This window comes from Terrapene carolina, unplaced genomic scaffold, assembly GCF_002925995.2.
Source record: "Terrapene carolina triunguis isolate 2854851 unplaced genomic scaffold, T_m_triunguis-2.0 Scaffold180, whole genome shotgun sequence".
Classification (NCBI taxonomy): Eukaryota; Metazoa; Chordata; order Testudines; family Emydidae; genus Terrapene; species Terrapene triunguis.
The window spans coordinates 3,322,111-3,348,847 of NW_020664531.1; the positions used below are offsets into that span (position 1 = coordinate 3,322,111).

A 26,737-nucleotide genomic window follows, 5' to 3' on the forward strand; every position below is an offset into this window, starting at 1 on the left:
GGTCCCTTCCAACCCTGATATTCTATGATTCTATGATTCTATGAAATCATCAGTGGAAATGTTTGGGAAATGAATTTATAGTTGCAAGTCTGTGGTTTAAAGGAATGAAATGAAATCACAACTCTGAAGTTCCACGCTAGTATGGTCCAGTCTGTTTTCTGTGGTTACTTTTTAGTATTTTATAAGGGGATGTGATGTTTCACTGTTTCATGTTATTCATATATCCTTCTCTTACATACCAGACACATGCATACAGGAAAAAGAGTTTAAGCAATAGGCACTAGTGTGTATTAGAGTAAAGAGTAGAAGACATGGATCAGAAAGGGTCTCTTGTGCTCATTTCAGTGGTAGCTTTGGCATAGCGTTACCATGTTCTGTACAAGATTTTGTACCTCTCCCCTCCCCAGTATATTTTGATATTGTTCTGGGAGTACACACATCCCCCCCCTACCCGACACCCCGCTCAGAAAATGTCAGCATGATGAAGAGCAGACTGGTAGGAGGAGGGACTGTTTTTTTTTTATGTTTAACCACGTGGACTACTGTGACAGGGCAAGGCCAGATGGCTATAGAAAAGTAGTGGGAGATAGATATACACTTCTACCCCGATATAACACGACCCGATATAACATGAATTCGGATATAACGCGGTAAAACAGTGCTCCGGGGGGGGGGGCAGGGCTACGCACTCCGGCGGATCAAAGCAAGTTCGATATAACCCGGTTTCACCTATAATGCAGTAAGATTTTTTGGCTCCCGAGGACAGCGTTATATCGGGGTAGAGGTGTATTAGCCCCAGGTTAAACAAATCCCTGGTACCAGGATAAATAAATGGCAGCTGCTCCAGGTCAATTAAGACACTTGGGGCCAATTAAGAGCTTTCCAGAAGGCAGGGAGGATGCTAGGTTGATTGGGACACCTGAAGCCAATCAGGGGCTGGCTGAAACTAGTTAAAAGCCTCCCAGTTAGTCAGGTGGGTGCGCATGTCAGGAGCTGTGAGAAGTTGCGCTGTTGGAGAGACTGAGCTGTACACACCATATTAGGCACAAGGAAGGAGGCCCTGAGGTAAGGGTGAAGTGGAGCTTGAGGAAGTGGGGGCTGCTGTGGGGAAGTAGCCCAAAGAATTGTATGTGTCCTGTTCCTAAAAGGTCAGCTGCCATAGCTGATACTATTAGGGTCCCTGGGCTGGAGCCCGGAGTAGAGGGCGGGCCCGGGCTCCCCCCCCTTTGCCCCCCTGATTAATCACTGAGACTGGGAGACAACAGAGACTGTGCAAGGGAGGATAGCTTCTCCTCACCTCCCTCGCTGGCTTATGATGAAAATGGCTCAGTAGACTGTGACCCTTGTCTCTAGAGAGAGAAGGGTTAAGTGGAGGGTCACAGTGAGCCTCTGAGGCTAGCGAAATCCGTCAGGAAATGCAGGACCCATGGAGACAAGGACAGAGCTTTGTCACTATATATATCATAGAATCATGGAATATCAGGGTTGGAAGGGACCTCAGGAGGTCATCTAGTCCAACCCCCTGCTCAAAGCAGGACCAATCCCCAGTTAGATTTTTGCCCCAAATCTCTAAATGGCCCCCCTCAAGTATTGAACTATATATATATATATATATATATATATATATATAATTTTCTCACCACAAATAAGTTAATAACTTAGTGCAAGTTGATAACTTAACTGGCTAATAACATATTAACCAATAAGGATGCTTTTACTAACTTAGATTGGTTAATAATTAAATCACAGTGTTTTAATATCCTGTGCTGCAGAGAGCTGCAGGAGACACATTAAAGAGCCACTTGTGGCTTGTAAACTGCAGTCTGAGTATCACTGATTTAAATAATGGGATTGAATGAGCTGATACTATGTGAAAATATAAGCTGTGAGTAGCATACAGATGTAAAGCAGACTATGTCTTTAAATCGTGATATATCTCTCAAAAACGAAAAACTGTACTGTTTCCCACAATTACTTTCTGTATATTGCAGCGATAATGGATGTTGATTTTCATCTAGGATAGTTGTGATTTTGTCCCATATTTCCCTCAAGTTTATCATGTTTGATAGAATTCTTTAGAATTTTTGATACTTCAAACAACTTCTTCCAAGAATATAGGAATACACTCTTTATTCTTGTCAATCATTTATATTTGATGCATTCAAATTTATATTTGTATAAGGGGTAAATTTTCAGCTCATGCCTCTTTGTATTCACTCTCTAAATTGTGTACATACATTCGTCCACACTCTGCAGGTGCAAACATCTGCATACACAGTTGTAAGAATTTGCACCTGCAAAATCCATTGGGAGAAATGAGTTTTCTGAGTGCAAATTCTGCTATTTTTGCACATGTAGATATAATTTTTAAAGTGTGCACTGTGGCATTTACACTTTTAAAACATGGGCTCATATAGAGGCTCTGGACAAGCCTAAGTGAAAATTTGGCACGTAGATTATATATATATATATATATCCCAACATGTAAACTGTATATACTCTATATAACCACATGGAAACAGGATCTGGTTTTTCAGATGTAGTGGATTAGTGCATCTCCCATTCACTTAATTTGGAGATGTAGATGCTCAGCACTATTGATAATGGAGCCATGAATGCATGTACTTATATATTATACTGTGGGGTTGTGTATGTGTCTGCAATAAATACACTTGAAATTGATCTTTGAAGGCGATGGACGAATGCCTGTACAGTGTTATTTCTACCAGAATATTGGAAACTGTATTTTTACAAAGTAATTGTGCAAAGTAATGCACGTTGGAAAACATAATCCCAATTATATGTATAAAATCATGGGGTCTAAATTAGCTGTTACCACTCAAGAAAGAGATCTTGAAGTCATTGTGAATAGTTCTCTGAAAACATCCACAGTGGCAGTCAAAAAAGCAAACAGAATGTTGGGAATCATTTAAGAAAGAGATAGATAATAAGACAGAAAATATCATGTTGCCTCTATATAAATCCATAGTATGCCCACATCTTGAATACTGCATGCAGATGTGGTCGCGCCATCTCAAAAAAGATGTATTGGAATTGGAAAAGGTTCAGAAAGGGGGCAACAATAATGATTAGGGGTATGGAACGGCTTTCATATGAGGAGAGATTAATAAGACTGGGACTTTTCAGCTTGGAAAAGAGACGAATAAGGGGGGATATGATAGAGGCCTATAGAATTATGATTGGTGTGGAGAAAGTTAATAAGGAAGTGTTAGTTACTCCTTCTCATAACACACGAACTAGGGGTCATCCAATGAAATTAATAGGCAGCAGGTTTAAAACAAACAAAAGGAAATATTTCTTCACACAACGCACAGTCAACCTGTGGAACTCTTTGCCAGAGGATGTTGTGAAGGCCAAGACTATAAGAGGGTTCAAAAAAGAACTGGATAAATTCATGGAGGATAGCTCTATCGATGGCTATTAGCCAGGATGGGCAGGGATGGTGTCCCTAGCCTCTTTGCCAGAAGCTTGGAATGGGAGACAGGGAATGGATCACTTGATGATTACCTGTTCTGTTCATTCCCTCTGGAGCACCTGGCATTGGCCACTGTTGGAAGACAGTATACTGGGCTAGATGGACCTTTGGTCTGACTCAGTATGGCCTTTATATTCTTATGTTCTTACTGGCTTTTTCATGCAGACTTCAAATTTTCCCTTAGTGAATGTCCAGGGAAAAGTTTAAAGAAAACAAACAAACAGGCAGTGAGATAGCATGAAATGGCTGTGACTGTGATCAATTCAAGCAATTGTGTATATGCTGCCACTTTTATCAAGTCTGACCATTTTGAGTGAACTTTGTTCATTATGTTTAGGGCTAGATTTCAATCTCAGATGTAATGTGCACATAACTGTTTTTTCCTAAAAATATATAGAGAGACAATTTCCTGACAGTATAGTCAATTAGATTATGGACATCTCCTGAGCTCTCTTGCAGGTATTATTTAAAGTTAGACTTTTGGCTACTGGCAAGAAAAATCTTTCACATAACAGGAAGATGGACTGGATAGCCCAGTATGATTTTTTTTTTTTTTAGTCTTTAATTTCTCTGATTTTTTTTGTCCCAATAGAAATGGTAAATCTTCAATGGTAGCTTGTAGTAAAGATGATACTTCTAAACAAAAACAGTTGAAGGGAAGTGGATAAAGTGCTGTGAGGGGGAAAAGTAGTCACTAGTCAGTGGTAGTTAGTACCTTGCTGTATTGGAACCTTAGTGCTTAAATCCTGAGTATAAAATGTGTTTGATGAAATTTAATGATTTCACCTGTACCTTTTCAAAGTGATGCACAGGATTTTAGCAACGTGACTCCTAGTGAAGTCACTGGTAGTTCCTTAGACTGTGGATAATTCATTTAAAAAATATCTAGAGATGTCTGAAATGTCATGTTTTCTTTTCTTACTATTCATAGCATTTTCATTTCTTAGCATATATCTGTGTGGACTCAGGGCCCAGAGGATTCTTTTGAATTTGAATAAGCTGAAAAACTCAATAAAAACCACTGAGTTTCTTTCTGTCCCTTGCAAAAATCAGGTAAACCTGTAAATGGCATGTGACTGTGAAGAAAAGCCCTAAATCAGCACATATTCCCTTAAAAGTATGCCCAGAGTCAGTCAATGGCTTTGACCTTAGCAAACCTTTACATTAACCTGCTTTGAGTTTCAGTTTTGTAATTAAAACCAAAAATAATAATCATGTAATTTCGATACAGTTGCAAACATTTTGAAAGCCTGAATACCCTTAAGGACTCATTTGAGGAGCCTTTCTCCCCCGTCCTGTCTGGATAGAAGGGAGCCTAACATGGATATTAGGAGACTAAACATTATAATTGATTTCCATTTCCTCTATACATCCAAAGTTAATGCAAACGTTTCTGGATCTTTTAGCAAGTCAGTTTTCATCTATATTACATTACTATTATTTATATTTTTCTTGGAGAAATACTGAGGGTAAATAAACTTTCTTTTTCATTATAACACAGCATGTAATATTTTCCTTTATTTTTACACTCTTTGAGGCATCACTACAGAGAGGCCTATGTGTATAGCAGTGGTAGAAGAAACCCTTTTGAAAGGCCCAAGTTAAGCTCCTGTCAACATATGTAGCTTTTAAAATGCATTCAACCAGAATTTCTATGATCATTTAGAATAATTAAGAATGTAAATGTTGCAGTGCATAACAAAGGAGATTTAAAAAAAAAACTCTTAAGGTTTTAAAAATAATTCCTAGTCCAGTTTCTTCATGTAAACAAAGTTAAATATTTTGCAAAACTCTGAATGGCCACATATCATTGGGTAATCCAGTAAGAAGACGTGGATTTTGGCTGCAGTATAGAATTATTTTCACTGAATTTCTGTGTATGCCTTAAAAAAAAGAGAGAGAGAGAAAGAAAAAGGAAAAACAGGTTACCATAACAGAATCTTCTTTCAGAAAAAGATTCTAGGTTCTATTGGAAAAGAATAAGCTATAATAGCAAATTTCTATATAGTGAACTGCTGTAATCCCTGATATAAAGCAAATAATACTTACTGGAATGTATCTCAAAATAATTTTGCCAATGAGTTTGTAAAGACCACAATGGAATTCTATGTAGCCTCAATCCTGCACCTCTGTGTTGAAGCCAAATTCCCATTGACTTCAACATGGCTAACTGAAAACTAAAGGACAAGGTATTACTATTTCTTCATATCCCTCCTTCCCTACCCCCCCGATTTCATAGACTTTGCCTTCTTTTCAAGTGACTGTCCTTTTCTATAAAACATCTGAAAGCTCTTTGGTGTGTGCACAGGGGTGTCCCCTGTTCAAAAAAACTTGACGGACTGCTGAGGTGAGAATGTGCACCTCCAAATTGCCATCCCAGCCCTTTGCAGTCCGAGTCACTGTACTTTTTGAAAAGGCAGTCTTCTAGGCATAAGAAATCTGCCTGGGTGTATTGTTAGCAGAGCTAAAATAAGCTTCACTTATGCAATCATAGCTGGTGACAGTTTCCTTTTTTTTTTTAACCACTTTACTAACAGGAAAAATAAACTCTTGGCTTCTTCTCCAGGATAATTTTATTAATTTCACCTATTAGAGAGAAGGGGAGGGAGAAGGTCATTGAGGATAGGTGCATCAATGGCTTTTATCCAGGATGGGCAGGGAGGAATGGTGTCCCTAGCCTTTGTTTGCCAGAAGCTGGGAATGGGCGACAGGGGATGGATCACCTGATGATTACCTGTTCTGTTCATTCCCTCTGGTGCACTTGGCATTGGCCACTGTTGGAAGACAGGATACTGGGCTAGATGGACCTTTGGTCTGATCCAGTATGGTCATTCTTATGTTCTTATGTTGTTGTGTGGTTTCATTGACCAAAAAGAAAACCCAAACCTTTAAATTTTCCTGTACCTAGGAAAGAAGATTAAAATTTCAGATTTATTTCTGTATATTACTACACTTGCTCTATATTCTCTTCTGTCCACATGCATTACCTGCTGTGAGAGGACTTACAACAGTGGGGAGGTTGCATGAGTGTCAGAAAAACAAAATATTTGCTAGAAGTTGGTGTTCATCTGTTGCAATTGTTTGTTTCATTTAATCTTGTATGATTAGTGTGATTACAGGAAATTAAAGCTGCCCAAATGATCCTAGTTTCCGCATTTGTTGTGAGAAAGAAGCAGGGTAAAAAGTGTCTGATACTAGCAAGGGGGAAGTGTTTTCTAACATTAAAATGTGAGTGGAGGTGGTGGGGGGAGTGATATTCTTTACAGGAAGAAATTGGAGTAGGAATTATTTTGAAAAATTTAGCCTTTTTCAAATTCCTCTACTGTGCAAAGCAACATTCACTCTCTTATTGGTGCTAAATTATTCTAGAAATTATGGCAAATGCATTCTAAAATGTGTTTACAAGAACTCAACATATGTATTCAAATAGGTGTCTTCTCCTACTGCTATATTTACAGCACTCTGTCCATGCTAATACAGGTTTCACCTGTGATAATATTGTTCCGCATACAACAACATTTTGGGTTACTGGCTTTGATTGTGATTTTCTGGCACAGATACATGTACTATAGATAAAGTTAGATTCAGGAAGCATGATACTCTGCGTAATTACAGGTTAGAAATGCTTGTTCTTTGTTTTTCAAACTGTGACAAAGTACCTACAAGCAACAATCCACACAGAAATATGGGGCTAGTTTTGGTTAATGGTGCCCATCTGAAATTTGGGTATACAGTTTCTTTCCACAGCTCAGTCTGGACGAGGATAACTATACTGCAGATTGGGCAGCACTTTAATTAATTTGTACTAACCTGGTCACATGAATGGGTCTGCAGACAATTGGAATTATATTTACCTTTATTATTACAGTATGAAAAAAGCAAATAGGTAACTACCCACTGAGCATTTTGAGATTACTGCTCATATTTTGTGCTGTGCACTTTAAAAATATCAGGGAGAAAGTGATACTGTGAATCACTGTTCTCATTTGTTTCTGCCTTGGACTTCATCTGCCTTTCTTTTTTAATTAGAAAAAAGTACCGTACATATATTAGCGATGTATGTGTTGGTCAGAGTTAAGGATGACTATAAAATATATGTAGTGAATTCTTGCCTGACAATTTTGTTATTGACCAAAATATATAAACGTAAAAGTAAGAGAATAGTCAAATTTACTTTAGCTAATGGTTTCTATACTTTGTAATGCTTAGGGATTTTTTTTAAATTAATCATTGTGTTCTTGTTGTATAGGTTATGTAAGGTTAAATAATGACAAACACAACCTTAGATATAAATTTAATGATGGTGTATCTAGGAATTGTATTAGCCACTGTGCAAACTTCATTAATTTCTCATTGAGGTTGATTGTGTAATTATTATCTTACATAAACTACTTAAAATATGATTAATCAAGAAAACCTAAGCATTGCAAAGTATGGAAATTACTAGTTAGGACAATTCATATAAATCTTCCATTCTTACAGTTTGTACATTCAGCAGATAATACTAACATTAAAATTCACCTTGCATATTTAACAAACAACCTTAATTCTGTCTCACAATACACATATATCCAGCATATCATTAATAATTAATATGTTGAGTTTTTCAGCTAAAGTGGGAAAAGGGATCTAAGATTTTAAAGTTTATGAGGTCAGAAGGGTGGGAAAGCCACTGTGAACCTGAGCCCTTTCATAGAATACCAGGGTTGGAAGGGACCTCAGGAGGTCATCTAGTCCAACCCCCTGCTCAAAACAGGACCAATCCCCAGACAGATTTTTACCCCAGTTCCCTAAATGTCCCCCTCAAGGATTGAACTCACAACCCTGGGTTTAGCAGGCCAATGCTCAAACCACTGAGCTATCCCTGCCCCCCCTTTTAAGGATCAGAGAGCCCTTTTGGTTTTAAATGAATAAAAGACATTTCTTCATTGCCGCCCAGAAATTTGAGATTCTGCTGCAGAAAGGAGGAACTCCACACTATGGAAGTAGCATAGACTCTTGAAGCATGTATGAACAGATAAGCTCCACAAACTGACTACTCTGCAGAATTCCTAACTGGGGAGATTGGGTCCCTGTGGCGTTAGGATTGATAGAGGGCAATGGGAGCTGACTGGGAAAGTCAGCACCTTGGAGAAACTAACAGAGCCCTAGGAATTAGAGAGAGCTCCTTTTTAGCGCCTTCAAGTAAAATCACAGTTTCAACTGCTGTAATTGACCCCAGTTTTAAGCAGAGATAAGCTGCACCCATGCCAACCATGGTTCACAGTGGTTTTGCTTGGCTATGCTAGGAATTTGCACTTGTAGCTAGCCACCAGTGGCTGAACTGCCCCCTCCCCTCAGCCCACTCCCCTAAACAAGCTTTAAATGCCTTCATCTATGGTACCTGAACCAAAAAAAATGTTGGTGAAAATGTGGCCTTGGTGTAAGCACATTGAAGTCACTGGAGTTTACATTAAGAATGAACTGGTCCAATAGGTCCTTTAGTAAGCCACCCTACTCAAGCTTGCGTTATTTTACCTTTAAACAAACTTGCCTTAGTGATATCAAAGCCAGAATTTCGGAGTGGTTGCAACACTTACTAATACTAAATATGCTCATACAAAAGCAGCAATTTAGGAAGCAAACTTACTGCCAACAGTGGACAATCTTTTCTCTCCCCCCCACACTACAGGTCTTAAAGATAGTGAGTTATGATAGTATGTTCTCTGCTGTTGCTGCCACTCTGAACAAAATTGTCTATGGTAGGACCCATATTCGCTACATTTGGGAGAGCGGAGAGAAACAACCATTTTGAAAATATGATCACTATTTATCCTGGGCTCTTATACAATAGAAAGCCTGAGGGTTGAATGGATGTGTTAGGCAGAATCTGTAATGTACAAAAATTCTGCAATTTAATCATTATTTGGCTTTCTACTGTTGCATCTTCCATTATATCTAATGCAAGAAGAATTGCAGTGGAGTATTAGATTAACTTAAATTAGTCAAGACTTATGATGATTCTCATTCTTATATCTCCTCTCCAGGTAGGAGAACTCTGATGGACTAATACTGTGCTTCTTACTCAGGCAAAACTCCCTCTCACTTTAATGAGACTTTTGCTTGAGCCAGGAGTGCAGTATCAGGCTTAGAGTTTGTGTCAAAACAAAACAAAAAACCAGCTGGACTTCATGTTGAAGTAAAATGTTAGCCATGTGGTGCAAGCAGCATACCAAGTGTACCATGACTTGCAGGCAAGTACTGTAGGTGCTTCAGCAGCAAGGCCTTGTAGGTGTTAGCCCTAGTGGGTCCCAGTAACCACTCAGACACATGGTTAAGTGAAAGGGTATTTTACTCGGGCTGGCAGGAAAAGGAAAGTTTGCAAATACCCTAGGTACGGAAGCTTAAATAGCTACAGTTCAAGTGAGCAATAGCAGTGAATGTTTGGGTCTCTGGGCGTCTAATCAAGAGTCAGGGCTCTTCAGGCCTAATGCCTGGGGTGCCCTCTCCAGTCCAGTCTCTATTCAAGCAACTAGGGGATTGCAGGTTTTCAATTCCAGCTCAGTTAGTATCTATCACTGGGGGCCTCTCTGTACTGGCGTGTTGCCCAGCCATTGCTGCTCTCCCATAAGTCCCACACAAACTTGCACCCAGCTGTCATGTCCAGCTAGGGTGACCAGGTGTCCAGTTTTCGACTGGAACACCCGGTTGAAAAGGGACCCTGGCGGCTCTGGTCAGCACTGCCAACCGGGCCATTACAAGTCCAGTCGGCAGTGCTCCAGAGCTCAGGCAGGCTAGACCCTACTTGTCCTGGCACCGCAAACCACGCTGTGCCCCAGAAGCGGCCATCAAGTCTGGCTCCTAGGCAGGGGGGCCACGAAGCTCCTTGTGTTGCTCCCACCCCAAGCACTGGCTCTGCACTCCCATTAGCCAGGAACTGCAGCCAATGGGAGCTGCAGGGGCGGTGCCTGCGGGCGGGAGCAGCGCGCGCAGAGCCGCCTGCTGCGTCTCCACCTTGGAGCCAGACCTAGGAGCCTGCCTTAGCCCCCCTGCTGTGCCGCTGACCTGGAGCCGCTGGAGGTAAGCCCACACCCCAACCCTGCACCGCAACCCCCTGCCCCAGTCCTCAGCCCCCTCCAAGCCCAGAGCCCCCTCCTGCACCCCAAACCCCTTATCCCTGGCCTCACCCCAGAGCATGCGCCCCCAGACAGAGCCCTCACCCCCCGCCCCAGCCTGAGCCTCTTCTCACACCCTGAACCTCTCATTTCTGGCCCCACCCAGAACCCACACCCCCAGTTAGAGCCCTCACCCCCTCTCATACCCCAACCCCCTGTCCCAGCCCAGTGAAAGTGAGTGAGGGTGGGGGAGAGCGAGCCACCGAGAGAGGGGGGAACGTAGTGAGTGGGAGGCAGGGCCTCAGGGCAGTGGAGGGGCCTTTGGGAAGGGGTTGGGGCTACGGTGTTCAATTTTGTGGGATTAGAAAGTTGGCAACCCTATGTCTAGCAGTCACAGTCTGATCCTTGCTAAAGGCTTGACAGGACACACACATTTAACAAGGAAGTAAATTAAATCTTAAATCATGGAAAATAACACTGAATTTCCAAACAGATTTACAATGCACCAATAGGTTTCTGAGCATCTTGGAATCTAGACAATGTTAAAATATGAAATGAAGTGTATGTTTAGATTATTACTTATAGATTTACATAAAGCCCCTCACAAATATTGGCACTACAAAAATATGTACAGGATTTTTGTCATCCACCATTGAATGGAGGTGGTTCTTTTGAGTCAAAGAGGGTGTGAAGAATGACCTTTGCAGTTGAAGTTGGATAGGTCAGAATCTAATTGCTCTGGTTGAAATTTGTCAAGTACACACAGGTTAAAATTCCTGTAGTTTTGAGACTGTTGTATTCTAGCTATAGTCCTTACTTTCCTTTACAGTCAACCTTTAAAGATGCAGTACATTTAACAGAAATATTTCACCACGTTTCCTCTGGCAGAAATGAATAAACAAGGGTTTGTCAAACTTTTGAACACCAGAGCAGAAATTGATCCAACCTGCAGCAAAAAAAAATGGTGCAACTCCACAGAGATCCTTATAGCAGCAGCAGAAGAAACTTCATTATTATATTTGTCCTGCTCCCTCTGGAACATTTTTCCTGATTATTAGAAGAATAATAGTAATATTTAGCCTTTTCATCTTTGAAAAGCTTTACAAACTTTAACCAATCTCTGCTAGAGATTCTTGTGATTTGCATTCTTATGGGCTTTATTAATTATTGTAGGATCTGATCTCCTGGCTCCTTTCCCCACAAATTCTATTGGGTGAAAATGCACTGACAAGACTGATGGAATGCTATTTCAGCATCAAAAATGGCAGCTGCAGGTGCAAGATAAACACCACTGAAATATTAGGATTTATTTAGGTTTCTCATAGAGTGTAAGGGTAGAAGGGACCATTGTAATCACGTAATCTGACCTTCTGTATAACACAAGCCGTAAAGCTTTTCTGAAATAATTTCAGTTTAACCTAGAGCATATCTTTTAGAAAAAAAAATCTAATCTTAATTAAAAATTGGCAATGATGGAGAGAATCTACCTTAACCTTTGATAAATTGTTTATTGAACCTGAAGCTATAGCCCAGGGGTTGGCAACCTACGGCACGTGTGCCAAAGGTGGCACGCATGCCGATTTTTGATGGCACACGGGGCGGGCTGAGCCACTCAGCCCGCCGCCGCTCTGCAGTTCCCGCTGCTGGCCCCTTGCCAGCCGGGGTCCCACCGCTGGTCCCACTCAGCACCCGCTGCTGGCCTGGGTGAAGGAACCCCAGACTGGCAGCGGGCTGGGACCCCAGCTGGCAGGAGCCAACAGCCAAAACCCCAGAGTGGCGGCTGGCTGAGCCATTCAGCCCGCCACCACGCTGGGGTTTCCACCGCCGGCTCCTGCCAGCGGGGGTCCCACAGCCGGTCCCACTCAGCGCCGGCTGCCGGCCTGGGGTTCCTTCACCCAGGCTGGCAGCGGGCTGAGACCCCAGCTGGCAGAAGCCGGCGGTGGAAAGCCCGCTGCCGCTCTGGGGTTTCGGCTGCCGGCTCTTGCCAGCTGAGGTCACAGCCCGCTGCCAGTCTGGGGTTCCTTCACCCAGGCCAGCAGCAGGTGCTGAGTGGGACCAGCGGCGGGACCCCGGCTGGCAAGGGGCCAGCAGCGGGAACCCCAGAGTGGCGGCAGGCTGAGCAGCTCCCATAGACATTCATCAGTTGTCAGCAAGAAATTGCATTTTAAATGTATGCGATAAAACCTCTTTCAACTGGATTACTTCCAACAGGATTATTTTTCTAGGAGACTATCTCATCAACACGAGTAACTCCTTCTACAGGTGTTATGCCCTGAACAAAAGACTCTGACCTGATTTATGCCGATGTAAATCAGGAGTCACTCCAATGTAATCACACCAGCTGGAGAATTGGAATTAGGCCTAGCGAACACAGAAGAAGGGATGTTTCCCAAAGAAAAAGAGAGAGAAAAATAACAACAAAACACAAGACCAGGCACCATCTTGAGGGAGAAGTCAGCACAAATGAGTTCATAAAATGCAAAGCAAATGAGTTGTATAAACTAACAATGTGGTAGGAGAGAGTTTCACTTAGAGAGAACCTATCATAAATCACTCAACACTCAGTTTTGCGGTGCAATTTAAGAAAATATTTTTCATATCCTACTACCTGCTGCTCTCTTTTCCACATGGATAGGTGTTTGTACGTACAGCAGCTTTGCAGAATTCTACTCTTCTAGGGCAAGTAGGTTTTTTAAATATCAGATATATCCTTAGTTATTTTTTGTCAAACTTTATAATAAGGCTAAGTATTACAATGCAGTTACATAGCAATTACAATAAGGTTTTGCTTTTCAGTATGCATTACTACTGATTCATATGATCAGAAGCTGACTAGATGCTTGATTTACTTCGTACCATCCCATTGGTGTCCTTAATACATATTCTGTTGGAAGCCAAGTATGGAAAATACAATGTACTAACACTGTGACTTTTCTCAATGCTGTTTATAATTACATTGTAATTACACTGTGATTTTTGCTATGTAATTAGTTAGCTTTTAAGGTTTGATCATTTTATCTATTATCCTGAGAAGAGGTGGGCAACAAGTGTGTTGCTTGGGCTGCTAAGTTTCATGACAGCTCAGTCTTGCCAGGCTGCTGAGATTGCATACAAGACAGAGAATGACAGCTTGGAGTAGGGTGTCATATGGTCCTATTGCCCTGAATTGAGGATGTTTTCGGTACAGACCTTCTAAAAAGCGTTGAAATGTATTACCGGCACGCGAAGCCTTAAATTAGAGTGTACACATGAAGACTTGGCACACCACTGCTGAAAGGTTGCCGACCCCTGCTATAGCCCCTTTCTGTGCATAGACAAATATATTAATAATTATGCCGGTAATTAAAAGAATACAAAACAACAATTAGCAATCAAAAACATCAAGCGGATACTACCCAGGTGCACAACCAGAATTTTCCTAAGGAGGGTGCCCAGAACTCACTCTCCCCCTGTTAAAGCCCCAGCCACTCCCCATCCCATGGCCCTTAGTGCCAGGGCCCCATGCTCTCTCTGCTGGACCCATGCTGTCCCCGCTGTACACTTCCTTCCTGCTGCCCCAGACACAGCCCTGTGTTTTTCTCCCCCATATCATCCTGCACCCAGCTCAAAGCTCTTCCCACTGCACCCAGCCCTACAATCTCCCCATCCCATGCTGAGCCCTGAGCTTTTACCCAGAAAGGCAGTCGGTCTGAAAAGCACCATTCCCATCAGGAGCCAGGCAGTTCTGGGAGTCCCAGACCCCGTGCTCCTTTTGCCTCTCTACATCTCAAGGAAGCACCAAAAGCCCAAATCCAGTTCTCCCACCTTTCTGGGCACTGGGGATACCCAATACCCTCTCCTCTGCCTCTCTCTGGAGGGGATAGGGATGCCCGGTGCCCATTGGAACCAGAAGGACTGCAAAGGTGTGGGGAAAGTGCAAGCAGGCACACGGGGTCCAATACCACTCAAATTAGGCCCAGCCATCGCTCTCTCCTGACAAAGAGGTGGCCTGGCCAAATTTCTCATTCCAGCCAGGAGGGTGTCATGGGTCTCCTCCTTCCCCCTCCTTTTCATTGCACCACTGACACTACCTCAAGGATTTATTTCAGTGTACCCCAGGATTCCTGGTTAGTCATGTTGTAGATCCAATCCAATATATCTCATGAAAAATCTAGAATAATCTGTCTATGCTTCTCATGTTGTTACATCATCTTTCACCCCTCCCACTAAGAAGACTGACAAATACAGAACAAAATTACTTGGCATCTTATGAAAATGCACAGTTTGCTGACAAGCCAAATGGGGAGTGTGACTGCTAGTCATGTCAGTCACCCCATCTGTGTGGCAGTCTCAGATAATACTTGCCCCTCCCAGATGTTGCACATCCTTTCAAATTCTAACACGAGTGATTATATACTTAAATCTGTGACAGCCAGTGAAACCGTGAGTAGGGCTAGCTGCTTAAAGTAATAATTGACCCTCAGACTAGTGTTGTTGAACCAAGTTTCATATTTCAGCAGTATTACCAGTAGGTCTCTGCTGGATAGAGGCCTGACTGATGATACTGGAATGCAGACTGACCTGACCATTGTCTTTCTGTAAACATTACGTTGTGTGTTGTTTGGAGTTCTTTTTCTTAGGCCAATTTTGAGATGTAGGCCAGATCCCCCCCTTGATACATGTATTTTATCTTTTGGATAAGATTGACTGAGATTTTTTTTGTGGTTTTGTAACCTGTGAGAGACACATACTTGTATTTTGTGTAAGTTTTGGTTTTGGTTCTCAATGGAGATGCAGTACATGAATGTCTGAAGAACTGATCGCAGGTGATATATCAATGTGGAAGCTGAGACATGTCATGAGTTGAGTGAATATTTCCTGGAAGACGATATTAGTATACAATCATCCAGGTGGGATTTATGGTGCCAGGATCTCCTCCAGAGGATATAGGTCGCTATGGAATTTTCCAGCAAGCTTCCCTCTTATCTTGTCAGCACTATTTCTTTAAGAAGAAGAGGTAGTCATGCTTGAATCAGTACACAGCAACAGAACTTAGAATAAATAGGCTTTCTGCAGCCCACTGTAAGCAGTTATCAGTTCCTAGGCTGGTCTCTGTTAGCCAATCCCTCTGGCCAGTCCCAGATGTTGTTCTTCCTAGAAAAGAAGACAAATTCCTCAACAGGTTTACAAAGCCAGTTAATTATCCTGGTAAATTTTTTCTTCCTTAATCTGTAGTAGAATATTTATTCCTATCTAATTTATTCTCTTAGGAGGATCAAGCCTTCTGTAAGAGGATCCAGCTGCAGTCTTTTTGGCTTCCTAGTGTCCACACTAATCCCTTCTTACTGCTTGGGTGCCTGTGAGGTGTATAAATTGCATCACCATTGTCCCTGTTCTGTTGGTCCAATCATAGACCAATTGTGCATTAGATTGGTCAACATGTAGCCCTTGGGACCCTGTAGCCAGGAAGTGAGGTGTTCAGTTGGGGGTTGGGCAGTTATGACTCCCTCCTTGCTGTCTGAAAATTACATGCCCACCCACTCATATATAGAGCAGTTGGAGAACAGCTGGTTTTGATACAAGTTTATGTAGCTGTGGTGGTAGTGATACTGTTTTTGTGTTGCACTAAATTCTGCACTTCTCTGTTTGAAGGGCAATATGGGGTACAGGTTATTTATTTTCTGAGCTTCTGCAATGCCTGTTTCCAACTCGGTATTTGCATAGGTTGTTCTTCCTGGGGAGAGGTGGATTTTATTTCTCAAATCTGTAACTAGGAGACTGTGTGCGTGAAATACACCTGGTGAAGATGGGAGGGATGGGGTGGGCTGGCCTAGTGATAGTTCTGCTCCCTTCCAATGGAGAATCTTTTTGTGATTTCTGGTGGCAATTAATTAACATAGGCTGGGTGGACCCTGTGATCTTTCAAATCCAAGGATTATGTAGGTGATCCTTCGGTTTGTCATGGCTAGAAAGGGAGGTATGTGTTTTGGTGATTGGCTCTGACCGGGTTTTAAGAATACTTTTGTAATAGCCTGGTATTTAGTTTATGCATTCAATAAAAGTCATGGCCTATCTACCATTCTCTATTGACATTTATGATTATCCTTGTTTTGGGATATTCCCAGTAATGGAATATTATTCTAGTCAAAGCTTTCAGTTAGGAAAGGTGTTTGGAATTCTGCCCTACTGGGTAATATGTCCAAAGGGCTGGACTTGGAAATGCAGCTCAACTATGCACACCACAGGTCATAGTGGGGAGTCTTTAAATGACTTCCACTCCCTTTACTTCTGCCACTTGCTCTGTGCAAGGCTGGTTCTTCTCCGCTGGGCTAATGCTGCTTGTAAATTCTAATTTAAACCAAGCTAAAACAGCCACAAAGACCCAAAAACACAGCTGAGGACGACCCCAGCAATGCCCCTTTTCATCTGGTGAGCCTCGCTTTCCTCCGCTATACCAACAGTCTAGGGGTATGAGTGTGTTGGCTGTACCTTATTAGAGGATCACTGGAGTGATTCTCCCCAGCTTTAGTGCCTGATTATGATGTCAGTGTAGTGCAAAATGGCCACAATGTACCAGAGAATGTGGCCCATATTGTGTTCTTGCAGATCAGCAATGATTGCCTTACAGTGTTCATAAGAATTAGACAGAGGTCCAGATCCTCAACTTGTGTAAATCAGCGTACCACAAAAGTCCCCAGTGCTGCTGCTTTTTATCATCAGATAGTTTTCTTCTCTTTTCTTGTTTTTGTGTGTTTTGTTTGTTCTGCATAGATGCACTGAGATGAAAAGAGAAGTCACTCAATTCAGTCCTTTTGCCAGGGCCGGCTCTGGCTTTTTTGCCGCCCCAGGCAAAAAAGCCTCCCACCACCCCCCCAGGAGACCGGCCGCGGGCCGCTCTCCCCAACCGGCCGGAGCGCCGGGGGGAGGGAGGAGAGCCCGGCCGGGGCTCCGCTCTCCCCGGCGTCCAGAGCGCCGGGTGGAGGGCGGAGAACCCGGCCGGGGCGCCGGGGGGAGGGTGGCGAGCCCGCCGCGGCCCTGCTCTCTCCGACGGCCAGAGCACCGGGGGGAGGGCGGCGAGCCCGCCGCGGCCCCGCTCTCCCTGGCGGCCAGAGCGCCGGGGGAGGGCGGCGAGCCCGCCGCAGCCCCGCTCTCCCCGGCGGCCGGAGCCGGAGCACTGCGCTGCCCCCCTCCAGGTGCCGCCCCAAGCACAAGCTTGGTGGGCTGGTGCCTGGAGCCGGCCCTGCCTTTTGCAGTTCCTTTAATTGAGCTTCTTTAATGCTGTTATAACAGATAGTTTATAGTTTTCCAAGTTTCTGGTCTTGATCGCACATCACACACTGAAGACCTGATTCTGTTCTCAGTTACACAGGTGTAAATGGATTGGATTTCGGTGAATTTGTTTTGGATTTGCACCAGTCTAAGAGAGATCAGAGTCTATTTTCCTTTCTACTTCTATTAACTTGTGTAACTCCAATTGTTTTTTTTTTCTCCTGAGTACATGCACAGCCACACTGAAAAAAATTATATTTAATGATGCCAAAAAAATATATAATGGAACGTTTTAACTGTGCATAATACCTGCATATATCAGATACAGCTTAACTATCATTTAGCCTCTGACTAACATGGTGTTGCCTGAAAAACAAATAATCTAAGACTTTGTTTCCCTCTCACCATTCTGGAGTTCACTGGGCCTTTTGATAGAATTGCATTGTCTTTGCTTAAATTTTGTTAGACACCAAGTTGCAGACACCATGGAAATTAAAAACAAAAACAAAAAAAACTACTACTAATCACTGGCAGCTATGAGAACAGTCGCTTTGTTTTATTGATTAGTGGTTTCTGTGGGCAGGTGAGCCAATCAGTGCAACTAAGAATACTGAATGCCAGTTAACCTCCTGCATTGTCTAGCTTTGAATCTGACAGTTACTATTTTTGAGGAAGAGACTTCATTTTTTTTTTTAATTTAAAAAAAATGTATTCCAGGAAAATAGACACCAAATGCCATCTGCACATGAAATCAGCCTGTCATTAATTTACAAATTAAAAACAAATAATCTAGAAATAAGCACCCCATAGCAAAGTGTTGACAAAAGCTCTAGTGGGGGGAGGGAGCATCACAAGAACTTTGGGGGGGGGGGTCTCTTTGACAAAAAATAGCACTTGCATTATACTTCAAAGGGTAACCGAATTTTTTACATAAAATGCAGAATGAGTTCTACTCACATATTCAGAGTATAATTTCAAATATTTTATTTCATTCTTGGGCCACATCTCAGCTCTGAGTAATAACATAAAATATTTGTAATTGTATGTTGAATGTAAGTATTTGTTAATTCCTCACTATACCGTGAATATGAATGTATGTTCCTTAGACTGCCTGGCTTATAAATGTCCTAATTTAAATGGTTCCAGCTATGCTATGAAGTTAGAATATCAGTTATGTGGGGGGGGAGTAACTTTTGTTGACACCTTGGCAGAGCTATTGCTTTCCATCTGTTGGTAACTTCCAATCAACTAAAAGTGACATTTAACCTCAAGGAACCTGAACGAAACCCTCTTTACTGAACCCCAGACTTTGTGAAAATTTAAATCAAGATCAGGACCTGGATCCAGATTTCCAGCTCCTTCCTATTTCTAACAGGCCAGAATGAAACTCTTGACCCAGACTCCCCTGAACTATGGGGAAAATTCGGGTTTGTTCCATATCTGACCTTTGCAGCACGAGCCCATCTCTTTTTTTCCAGAAGGGTTAGAAACTTAATTTAAAAACAATAAGATACTGAGTGAGTGTGGTGGTGGTGGTAGTGGGGGTGGGGGGGAGGGGAAAAGCAAAACAAAATAAAATACAGAAAGATCTTGAAAACGATAGAATATGTATCTCTATTAGATTTTCAGTTTGTTTCTGAGCATAGCTAAACATTCTTTTAAAGAGAGGATATCCAAATTACATTTTGTATGCAGTCTAAATATGTATATATTCTTCTTGTCGGAAAGAAAATCTATAAAGCATTGTCCAAACAATGTGTGCACTTGTTACTTGGCCTTTCTCAGTGACAGCACTGCTGTCAGTCCTGGTTATAGAACTTGATTTAGTTTTTATTTCAATGTGGACAGGATCAGTAAGTAGATCATGTTCTAATACTGGAAGTCTGGAAGGTGAAAACATTTTGTTTTTATTGTTTGTGTTGCAGTAACACTCACAAGGCACTAAATGGTTTCCAGGAATATAGTAAAGTACAGTCCCTGTCCCAAAGAACTGGGATTTTCAAGTTGCTGTAGAGATTTAAATGCCCAAGTGCCAATAAAATTACTGGAACTTGGGCACCTGTATCTCCTGGGCAGTCACATAGTCAAAGAAGACAAACGCTATATGAAGCATGGAGGAGAGAAATATAACAAAGCCTTATGTGCAAGACATATAGATAGATATAGATATGACTGTTTTAACCCTCTCCCACAACCTTTGTATGTTTTTGTATAATATAATCTAAATGTCAACTATACACAACTCTCCCTTTACCTTGCTGTTACTAGCTGAAAGTTTCTTGTTGGCATCATGGTAGTAGTGGATCTTGATGTGGTATTTGAATGAAAAGTTGGTCAAAGCCTTATGGGCAAGTTCAAGGAGGAAGTGCAATACATAAAGGGAAGGTGTGGAAATTGCACAACAAAGATGGCTATTGGAGAAGCAGACCCATGGTAAAATACTGAGAGGCCCTTGGGGGTGAGGATTTGTGTATGTAATTACCTTCTTCAAGAATTATTATTATCCTTATTATTTATTTGTATTGCAATAACACCTGTAGGCCCCAATCAGGATCAATGTCCTTTTATGCTAGGCACTGTACAAACACATAACAAAAAGACAGTCCCTGCTTTAAAGGTTTTACATGATGAGCAAGCAGCATGGAGAGCACCAAAGTATCAATGAGACAGTTATGATTGTCATCTATTCAAATTTATGGGACTTTGGCAAAAATTAGAATCCAAAATTGATCAAGCCCGAGTGTAGAATGTTGTCATGGAAGACTAAAGAGAGCTTGTTTTATGTGGTCAGTTGTACTGACTCTATTGTGATGCAAATGTTTTCAGCTGCTGTGATATAAGGCTTTAGCGCTCTGAAACTATTTTGGACTACTCCAGCAATGGTTTTGTTAGGAAACTCCAAACTTTCTAACACCTATCCTTCTCCAACAGGGGGCAAAAGCTAACAATTTCTTTTTAAAACACTATTCAGTACAACTCTAGTTGGGCATCTACTAACTAGTGACTTTAGACAACTGCCTCCATTGAGTTTTACCTTGAGTAAGCTGATTGCAAATATTCATTTGAATGATTTGCAATCTCAATGGAATAGTAAATCTGCATTTTTGGACAGCCTTGACTATCTGTACAGATGAAGTTACTGAGTGGAAAACAATTTCTGCTTCACTAGAACCACCAGAGGGCAGTCTGAAAAGAATGGGAATTTTGGAGATCCCTGTAGTGAAATCCTTTTGTGCTTTAGTGTTACAGTAAAATGAAGTTTAACTGTATTAGACATAATAATAATAGTGTTTAAATTAGTCAGACATAAAAACAGCTTCATTATTAATAATTTAGCATTTTTTTCTGTTTTTAATCAAGCAGTGAGTGGGTTGACTTTGAGAATGTTTTTAAATGAGTCATTTCCTTCCTGAAAACGTCCCTAAATGATTCTGGAATGATACATTATCTGCTGTAGTAGATTGCTGGGCCTAATCATGCAGTCATCACTCAGTCTTTACTGAGGTGAAACTCCTAATGATGTCAATGGGGCATTGCCTGAATAAAGATTGACTATGGGCTGCAGAATTTGACCTGTTTTTATTAGTATTTGAATATTCATTGTGTGATCATTCTTCTTTTGGCTAAATTCTTTCCTTTGTACCACAAAACATCGCTGACTTCACTGGGCTTGCATGAATTCAGCTAAGGGCAGAGTTTGTCTTTTTTTGTTATTAACCTTGGGTTAATTTAATATTCAAAGCAGAAGAGTAATATAACTGGCTTGAGCCAGAGGTAGCCAGGGCATAAAGTGCACCTGGAGAAAGGGGTTGAAGACCCAGAAAATTCTACAACTCCACCAGGATTGCTGAAGAGCCACATTTTAGTGTTGCCTGGGGAAAAGGTCTCTGTGATTGGCTCCCCCTCCCCACTCCCCTGCCTCTTAAGGCAGAGAAGCCATTGGGAGCTGCTGAGTTCTGCCCCTCCCCCTTGCCCTCCTAGGAGCTGAAGCCCTTCTCACATGAGGAGAGGAGAGATAAGGGAGCAGAAAGAGCCCAGCAGCTCAAGGCAACTTTTCCTCCTTCTCCCCTCCTGTGAGCATTAGCTCCACTGCTTCTCTCCCGCTTTGCAACACCCAGCCTGGAAAGGGGGATGAAAAACAACTAGAGCTGAAGAAAGACCAAAGGTGAGGCTGGGGCAAGGGGGGACGCTGGAGGGGGCAGAAGTCATGGAGGGGCAAAATTGATTACAGGATAGGCAGATGTGGTGATACTTTCATTTCTGTCAAAAATAGATCCTCCACTTTTAGCACTGGATGCTGTGTGCACAAACTTCCCCACACAGCCGTCCAGTGCACCTCAACTCTAAACAGCCACATGTTCTGCCATGGCAGGTTTTGGGTCCTTGCTAAGGAGAAGTGATACCAATCTTCCTGATAGTTTAATGGTATTAACAAATAGGGAACTAGACTGAAACAGCCCAAAGGTTTTCCTTAACATCAACCACCATTTCAAACCCAGCTGAAGAAAGCATCAAGTATCAAGCTTGCATGGCCAAAGGATAGACAGGATGACTTACTTTTTTCCATCTCTAGATTCTATGATGCATCATAGGAATTAGTCCAATCATTTGAGGTGTTGGAAATTTTATCATTAGCTCCAGTTGGAGCAGTATCTGTACATTGGAAGCAGACCAGGCTTGTACATAACACTTCTCTCTCTTATTCAGCACAGCTATTTTTATCTTCATTTTGACCATAAACAAAATAAAGAACAAAATGGACAACACATCCCCAATTACACGGATATATTAAAGAGAAGAAACGAGGTTGAGCTATGGGAGTTTGAGTATAGAAATAAATCATTCAAGGTTCTGTTCCCACCTCTGCCACTGTTTTGCTATGCAACATTGGAACAATTTCTTATTTTATCTGTCTTGTGTTCCTGTTATCTGTAAAATAAGGTTAATTATAGTAATGACATATGGATGTTTGAGGCTCGATGAGTTATCCATAGTGCTTTGAGATCCCTGATAGAAAGGGCTACATAAGTACAAAGCAATCATCATTATTCTATAGTGCCTTTGCAGAGTAAAAAGGTAGGTTGGTTGTTGTTTTTTCCTTTAAGAACAGAACTAGGTGAAGGGGTAAAATGATCAAATATTTCAAGTGTTGATCTCTGGGTATCTTTCAAGGTTTCATCATATTACTGTATATCTCCGATATGGCATACCCATAATACTTTTTAGAGAGGAACAGATATGAGCTTGTACTATGAACAAGGAAATCTGACAAGAATGCAGTCCATGATAGGCACCACCCTCCTACCTCCAAAGGATTATATATACGATGTTCTTTGATCGATAGGAGAACGTGACTAGAACTGTGTAATTTTCACAGCTATTGTGATTTAATGAAAAAGTTTAAAATTGGCCATTTGGTATGTAAAAAAGTGGAAAACATAGAATTGAAACTTTCTACCAGTGTTTCATTTCTTTACATGAGTAGGGAGGGGAGGAGGGGAACAGAGAGGTGAGGATGGCAACTTGATTGGACTAATCTGGACTGTTCTTGGGCTTTCTGAGGCTATCATCAAGGAGTATTGGGGGAAAAGGAGAAGGAAACCACAGGGGGCCAAATCCTTAGCTGGTGTAAATAAGCATAGCTCCTTTGAAGTAAAAAGAACAATACTGATTTACATCAGCTGAAGATCTGGGCCTTTATTTCTTTAAGAATGTATTGAATAATTTCTAATGCCTTCATAAAGTATTGTTTGGTTGATCCTGGCTGTTAAAATGTGTGTTTAGGAAATATGAAGTTGCCCTGTAATAATTGCCTTCCCCCCCCGCCCCCCCGGAAATAAAATACAACTGCAATCATGAGCAGTTGTTTCCTCCACATCCTATTGTTATACCCAAAGGAATAATTTTCCCTGTACAAATATATTTTTGCTGTATCACAGGCTGTCAAGTAGGCTCCACTTTGATTGAAAAAAGGAACTACTTTCAGAATGCAACCACTGCAACCTCAAAGGCTTTGTGTGGATTGTTGCGGGGGGGAGTGGCCCTTTTAGTGTCCTTGTCCTGGGGGGTTTGGAGAAGGGAGATAGTCAGGAAGAGGTGAGGCATTACCTGAGTAGGTGGGTGGGCCAATAAGGCCCAGGTAAGCTATTGGCCCCTATGCACCTGGAGGAGGGTATATAAACCTTGCCCCTCCAGCTTGAACCCCCTCTCACACCTGCATTCTCACCTCTGTGATTAGCATAAGGTTTGGGGCTGCTGTTGGCATTACACCAGTCACCTTTTTGGGATTAGGAAGAACTTTATTTCCCTTACTGCCAGATTGGGGTGGGTTTCACAGCTGCTCAGGGACCTGGTTGGGTCAGTCAGGTAGTACTGTGGTTCAAGATCTGACAATTTTTCAGGTGACAGGTGTCTAGTACAGGTACTCGTTCCATAGGGGGTCAGGTTCCCTAAGAAATCAGAGCTGGAAGTGGACTTAGGAAGAAGGCATCCCCTGAAGAAACTGGGAAATAGGGTTAGGGTTCCTATGTTAGGTACAGAGAAGATAAAACCCTCTTTCCCCAGCCCTTTAACCCTCAGAGTAGGAGAGGGTGCTTGATCCCAGCAACAGGCTGGGGACCAGCTGTCTAAGGCTAAAGGCAGCCCTCCACCACATGGAAACAATTAAGGAAGGAATCATGACCTGCACTGTACACGTTATTACTGGACGATTCCCAGATGAGCTAGTAGAGTTGCAACTTAATTAAACTACATCCCTTGCATTTTGTCTTTCTTCCCACATGGCCAGGACACTGTCTTTGGTAACAGGAAAAGTGCAGCTTTGAGTTCTAACATCCACTGAAGTTAACAATGCTCTTGCTTTCTCTGCTCCACAGGGTTCCTTACACAAACAAATGACTCGGATCATTCCCTGCTCCAGCTCTCATTCCAAGGATGCATGCAGTTTATTCACGTGGATGATCAACTGGTGGATTTGCATGCAGTGGAGCAAGGCAAACTGGGAAGCTTTGCCAATGTCAGCATTGATATGTGTGCCATTATTGACAGGTAAGTAAGGGAGTAACTATTGACAATAACCAACAGAGTTTAAAACTGCAGATTCTGAAAGCACACAATGATATGTGGGGGGCTCCCTTTTCCTAAAAGCCATGTGGTTCATAGGGCCTCTGTGTGGCCCTTATTGTCTGTTTGGATAGGTTATTACTATTAGAGAGGTAGTTGGAAAAGGTAATGTCCTATAGTTGATTCTGGTTTATTCAAACACGTAACTGTTTCAGAGAAAAATCTGTGAAAGTTATCTTGGTTTTGAGTCAAACTTTTAAAATCCTATTCTAAGTACTGTGGGATATATGAGAAATATAGATGTCCCAAGAAGATTGCACTCAGAATCCTGCTGGCAGCAGAGTTATTTGTGAAGCTGTGAGGAGACTCCATTTTGTAGGACTTCATATTGTAGTGGGGTGGAGTTATTTGTGAAGTTTTTAGGGAAGTCTGAGGAATGGATGTTATCTCTTTTATAACATAGTTTTTGTTCTTCTGGCTTGCCATTGGGTGACTATAATATAAATCCAAATTTTACTAAATTTAAAGAGAAATAAAGATCCCTGTTAGTCCAGCAGAGTCAAAATGTGTTAACCTTCTGGGCTACTGCACACCTTACCTATTTCTCCAAGCTTTTCCCGAGGGATGGTTTGAGTTGGGGACTGTAAAATTTTTAGCAGGGTTTTGATGTGGTCATTGGTCATAGTAGATTTTAATGTAATGTGGTAAATACTTTGTACAAGTGCATAGAGTTTTAGATAGGACCATTTTTTAGAAAACGAAAAATAAAGAATGGGTACCTGTGGAATTCTACTTCTTGAGTAAACAAACTATTGGATACATTGCGGTTCATTGTACTGGAAAAGTGTAAGTATGAATAGTCCATAAAGATTTACTTCTGTTTCCTAAACAGAATAAAAGAACCAGTTAGTGTCAGGCCACAAGAGCAAAAATACAGATGATTTAAAGGGACTAAATCAGTGTGCTGGCACCTTAGAGAAACAAGCAATTTCATCCCCAAGGTGAATAAATTGAATCTTGAGATCCAGTATGCTGTGGATGAGCAGTCTCTTGGAACTTGGCTGTAATATGAGGCTTTCCTGAGAGCACTTAGTTCCTCAGAGGAAGATAATGGTGCACATCCCCACACATGTGCATGTAATAAATACAAAAGCTTTGCTAGAATAACGCAGGTTCTGGCACAAAGTAACAAAGTGAGTTTATAATTAAGGCAGATGCTTACTCTGAACCCAGGTCTTTCAAGCACTTATGTATGCTCATTTTTATTGCTATCTGTTTAAAAACATTTCCCGTCTTCCTGTTTCCTAGTGAAATAAGGAAAGGGAGCAATGTCTAACATAACCCAACTATCTTGGCCCCTAATGGAAATGGCTGTGACTTTCTGCATGTATTTTTAGCTCAGTTGCCAGGGTGGATAAAAACCGATACTCTTTTCTACAAAAGGAAAAAAATTAAAAACAGATTTTTTCATTTAAATTAAATAAAGGTTTATCTTTTAAAATGATTTGAAATTGACAATATATGTTAAGCCCTAAACATATTATAATCTATTAAAAGCATTTAAATAAAATACAAAAATAATTAGTAAATGTTGCCAAGTTTTAAAGAAAGCCAAACCACTGATGTAGTGGCAGTCACTGGTTAAGCATCTCGAACCAGAGTCTGTGGAAGTGCTAAGCCAGCTTTTAACAACAGTAGTCTCTGCTGCAGGTGCAGAGAGAATATCTTCATTTCATTCTATTCAACTAGTTCAGTTCAATGACTAGGTCATTCAAAGTTAAGAAACCGATTGGGAGCTGAAGAAGCAGGAAAGCTTGTTTTCCTCCTCCCGTGAATA

At 41.7% G+C, this 26,737-nt stretch overlaps 1 protein-coding gene across 1 annotated transcript in view; it reads left to right on the forward strand.

Moving 5' to 3' along the window:
- Window positions 1-26,737, forward strand: part of LOC113407023 (contactin-associated protein-like 2) — a 1,116,670-nt gene that overhangs the window by 485,819 nt on the left and 604,114 nt on the right. Inside the window, exon 10 of the mRNA XM_029912069.1 lies at window positions 24,714-24,885. Within this exon, the coding sequence (XP_029767929.1) occupies window positions 24,714-24,885 (172 nt within the window). The remainder of the gene's footprint in view (window positions 1-24,713; window positions 24,886-26,737) is intronic.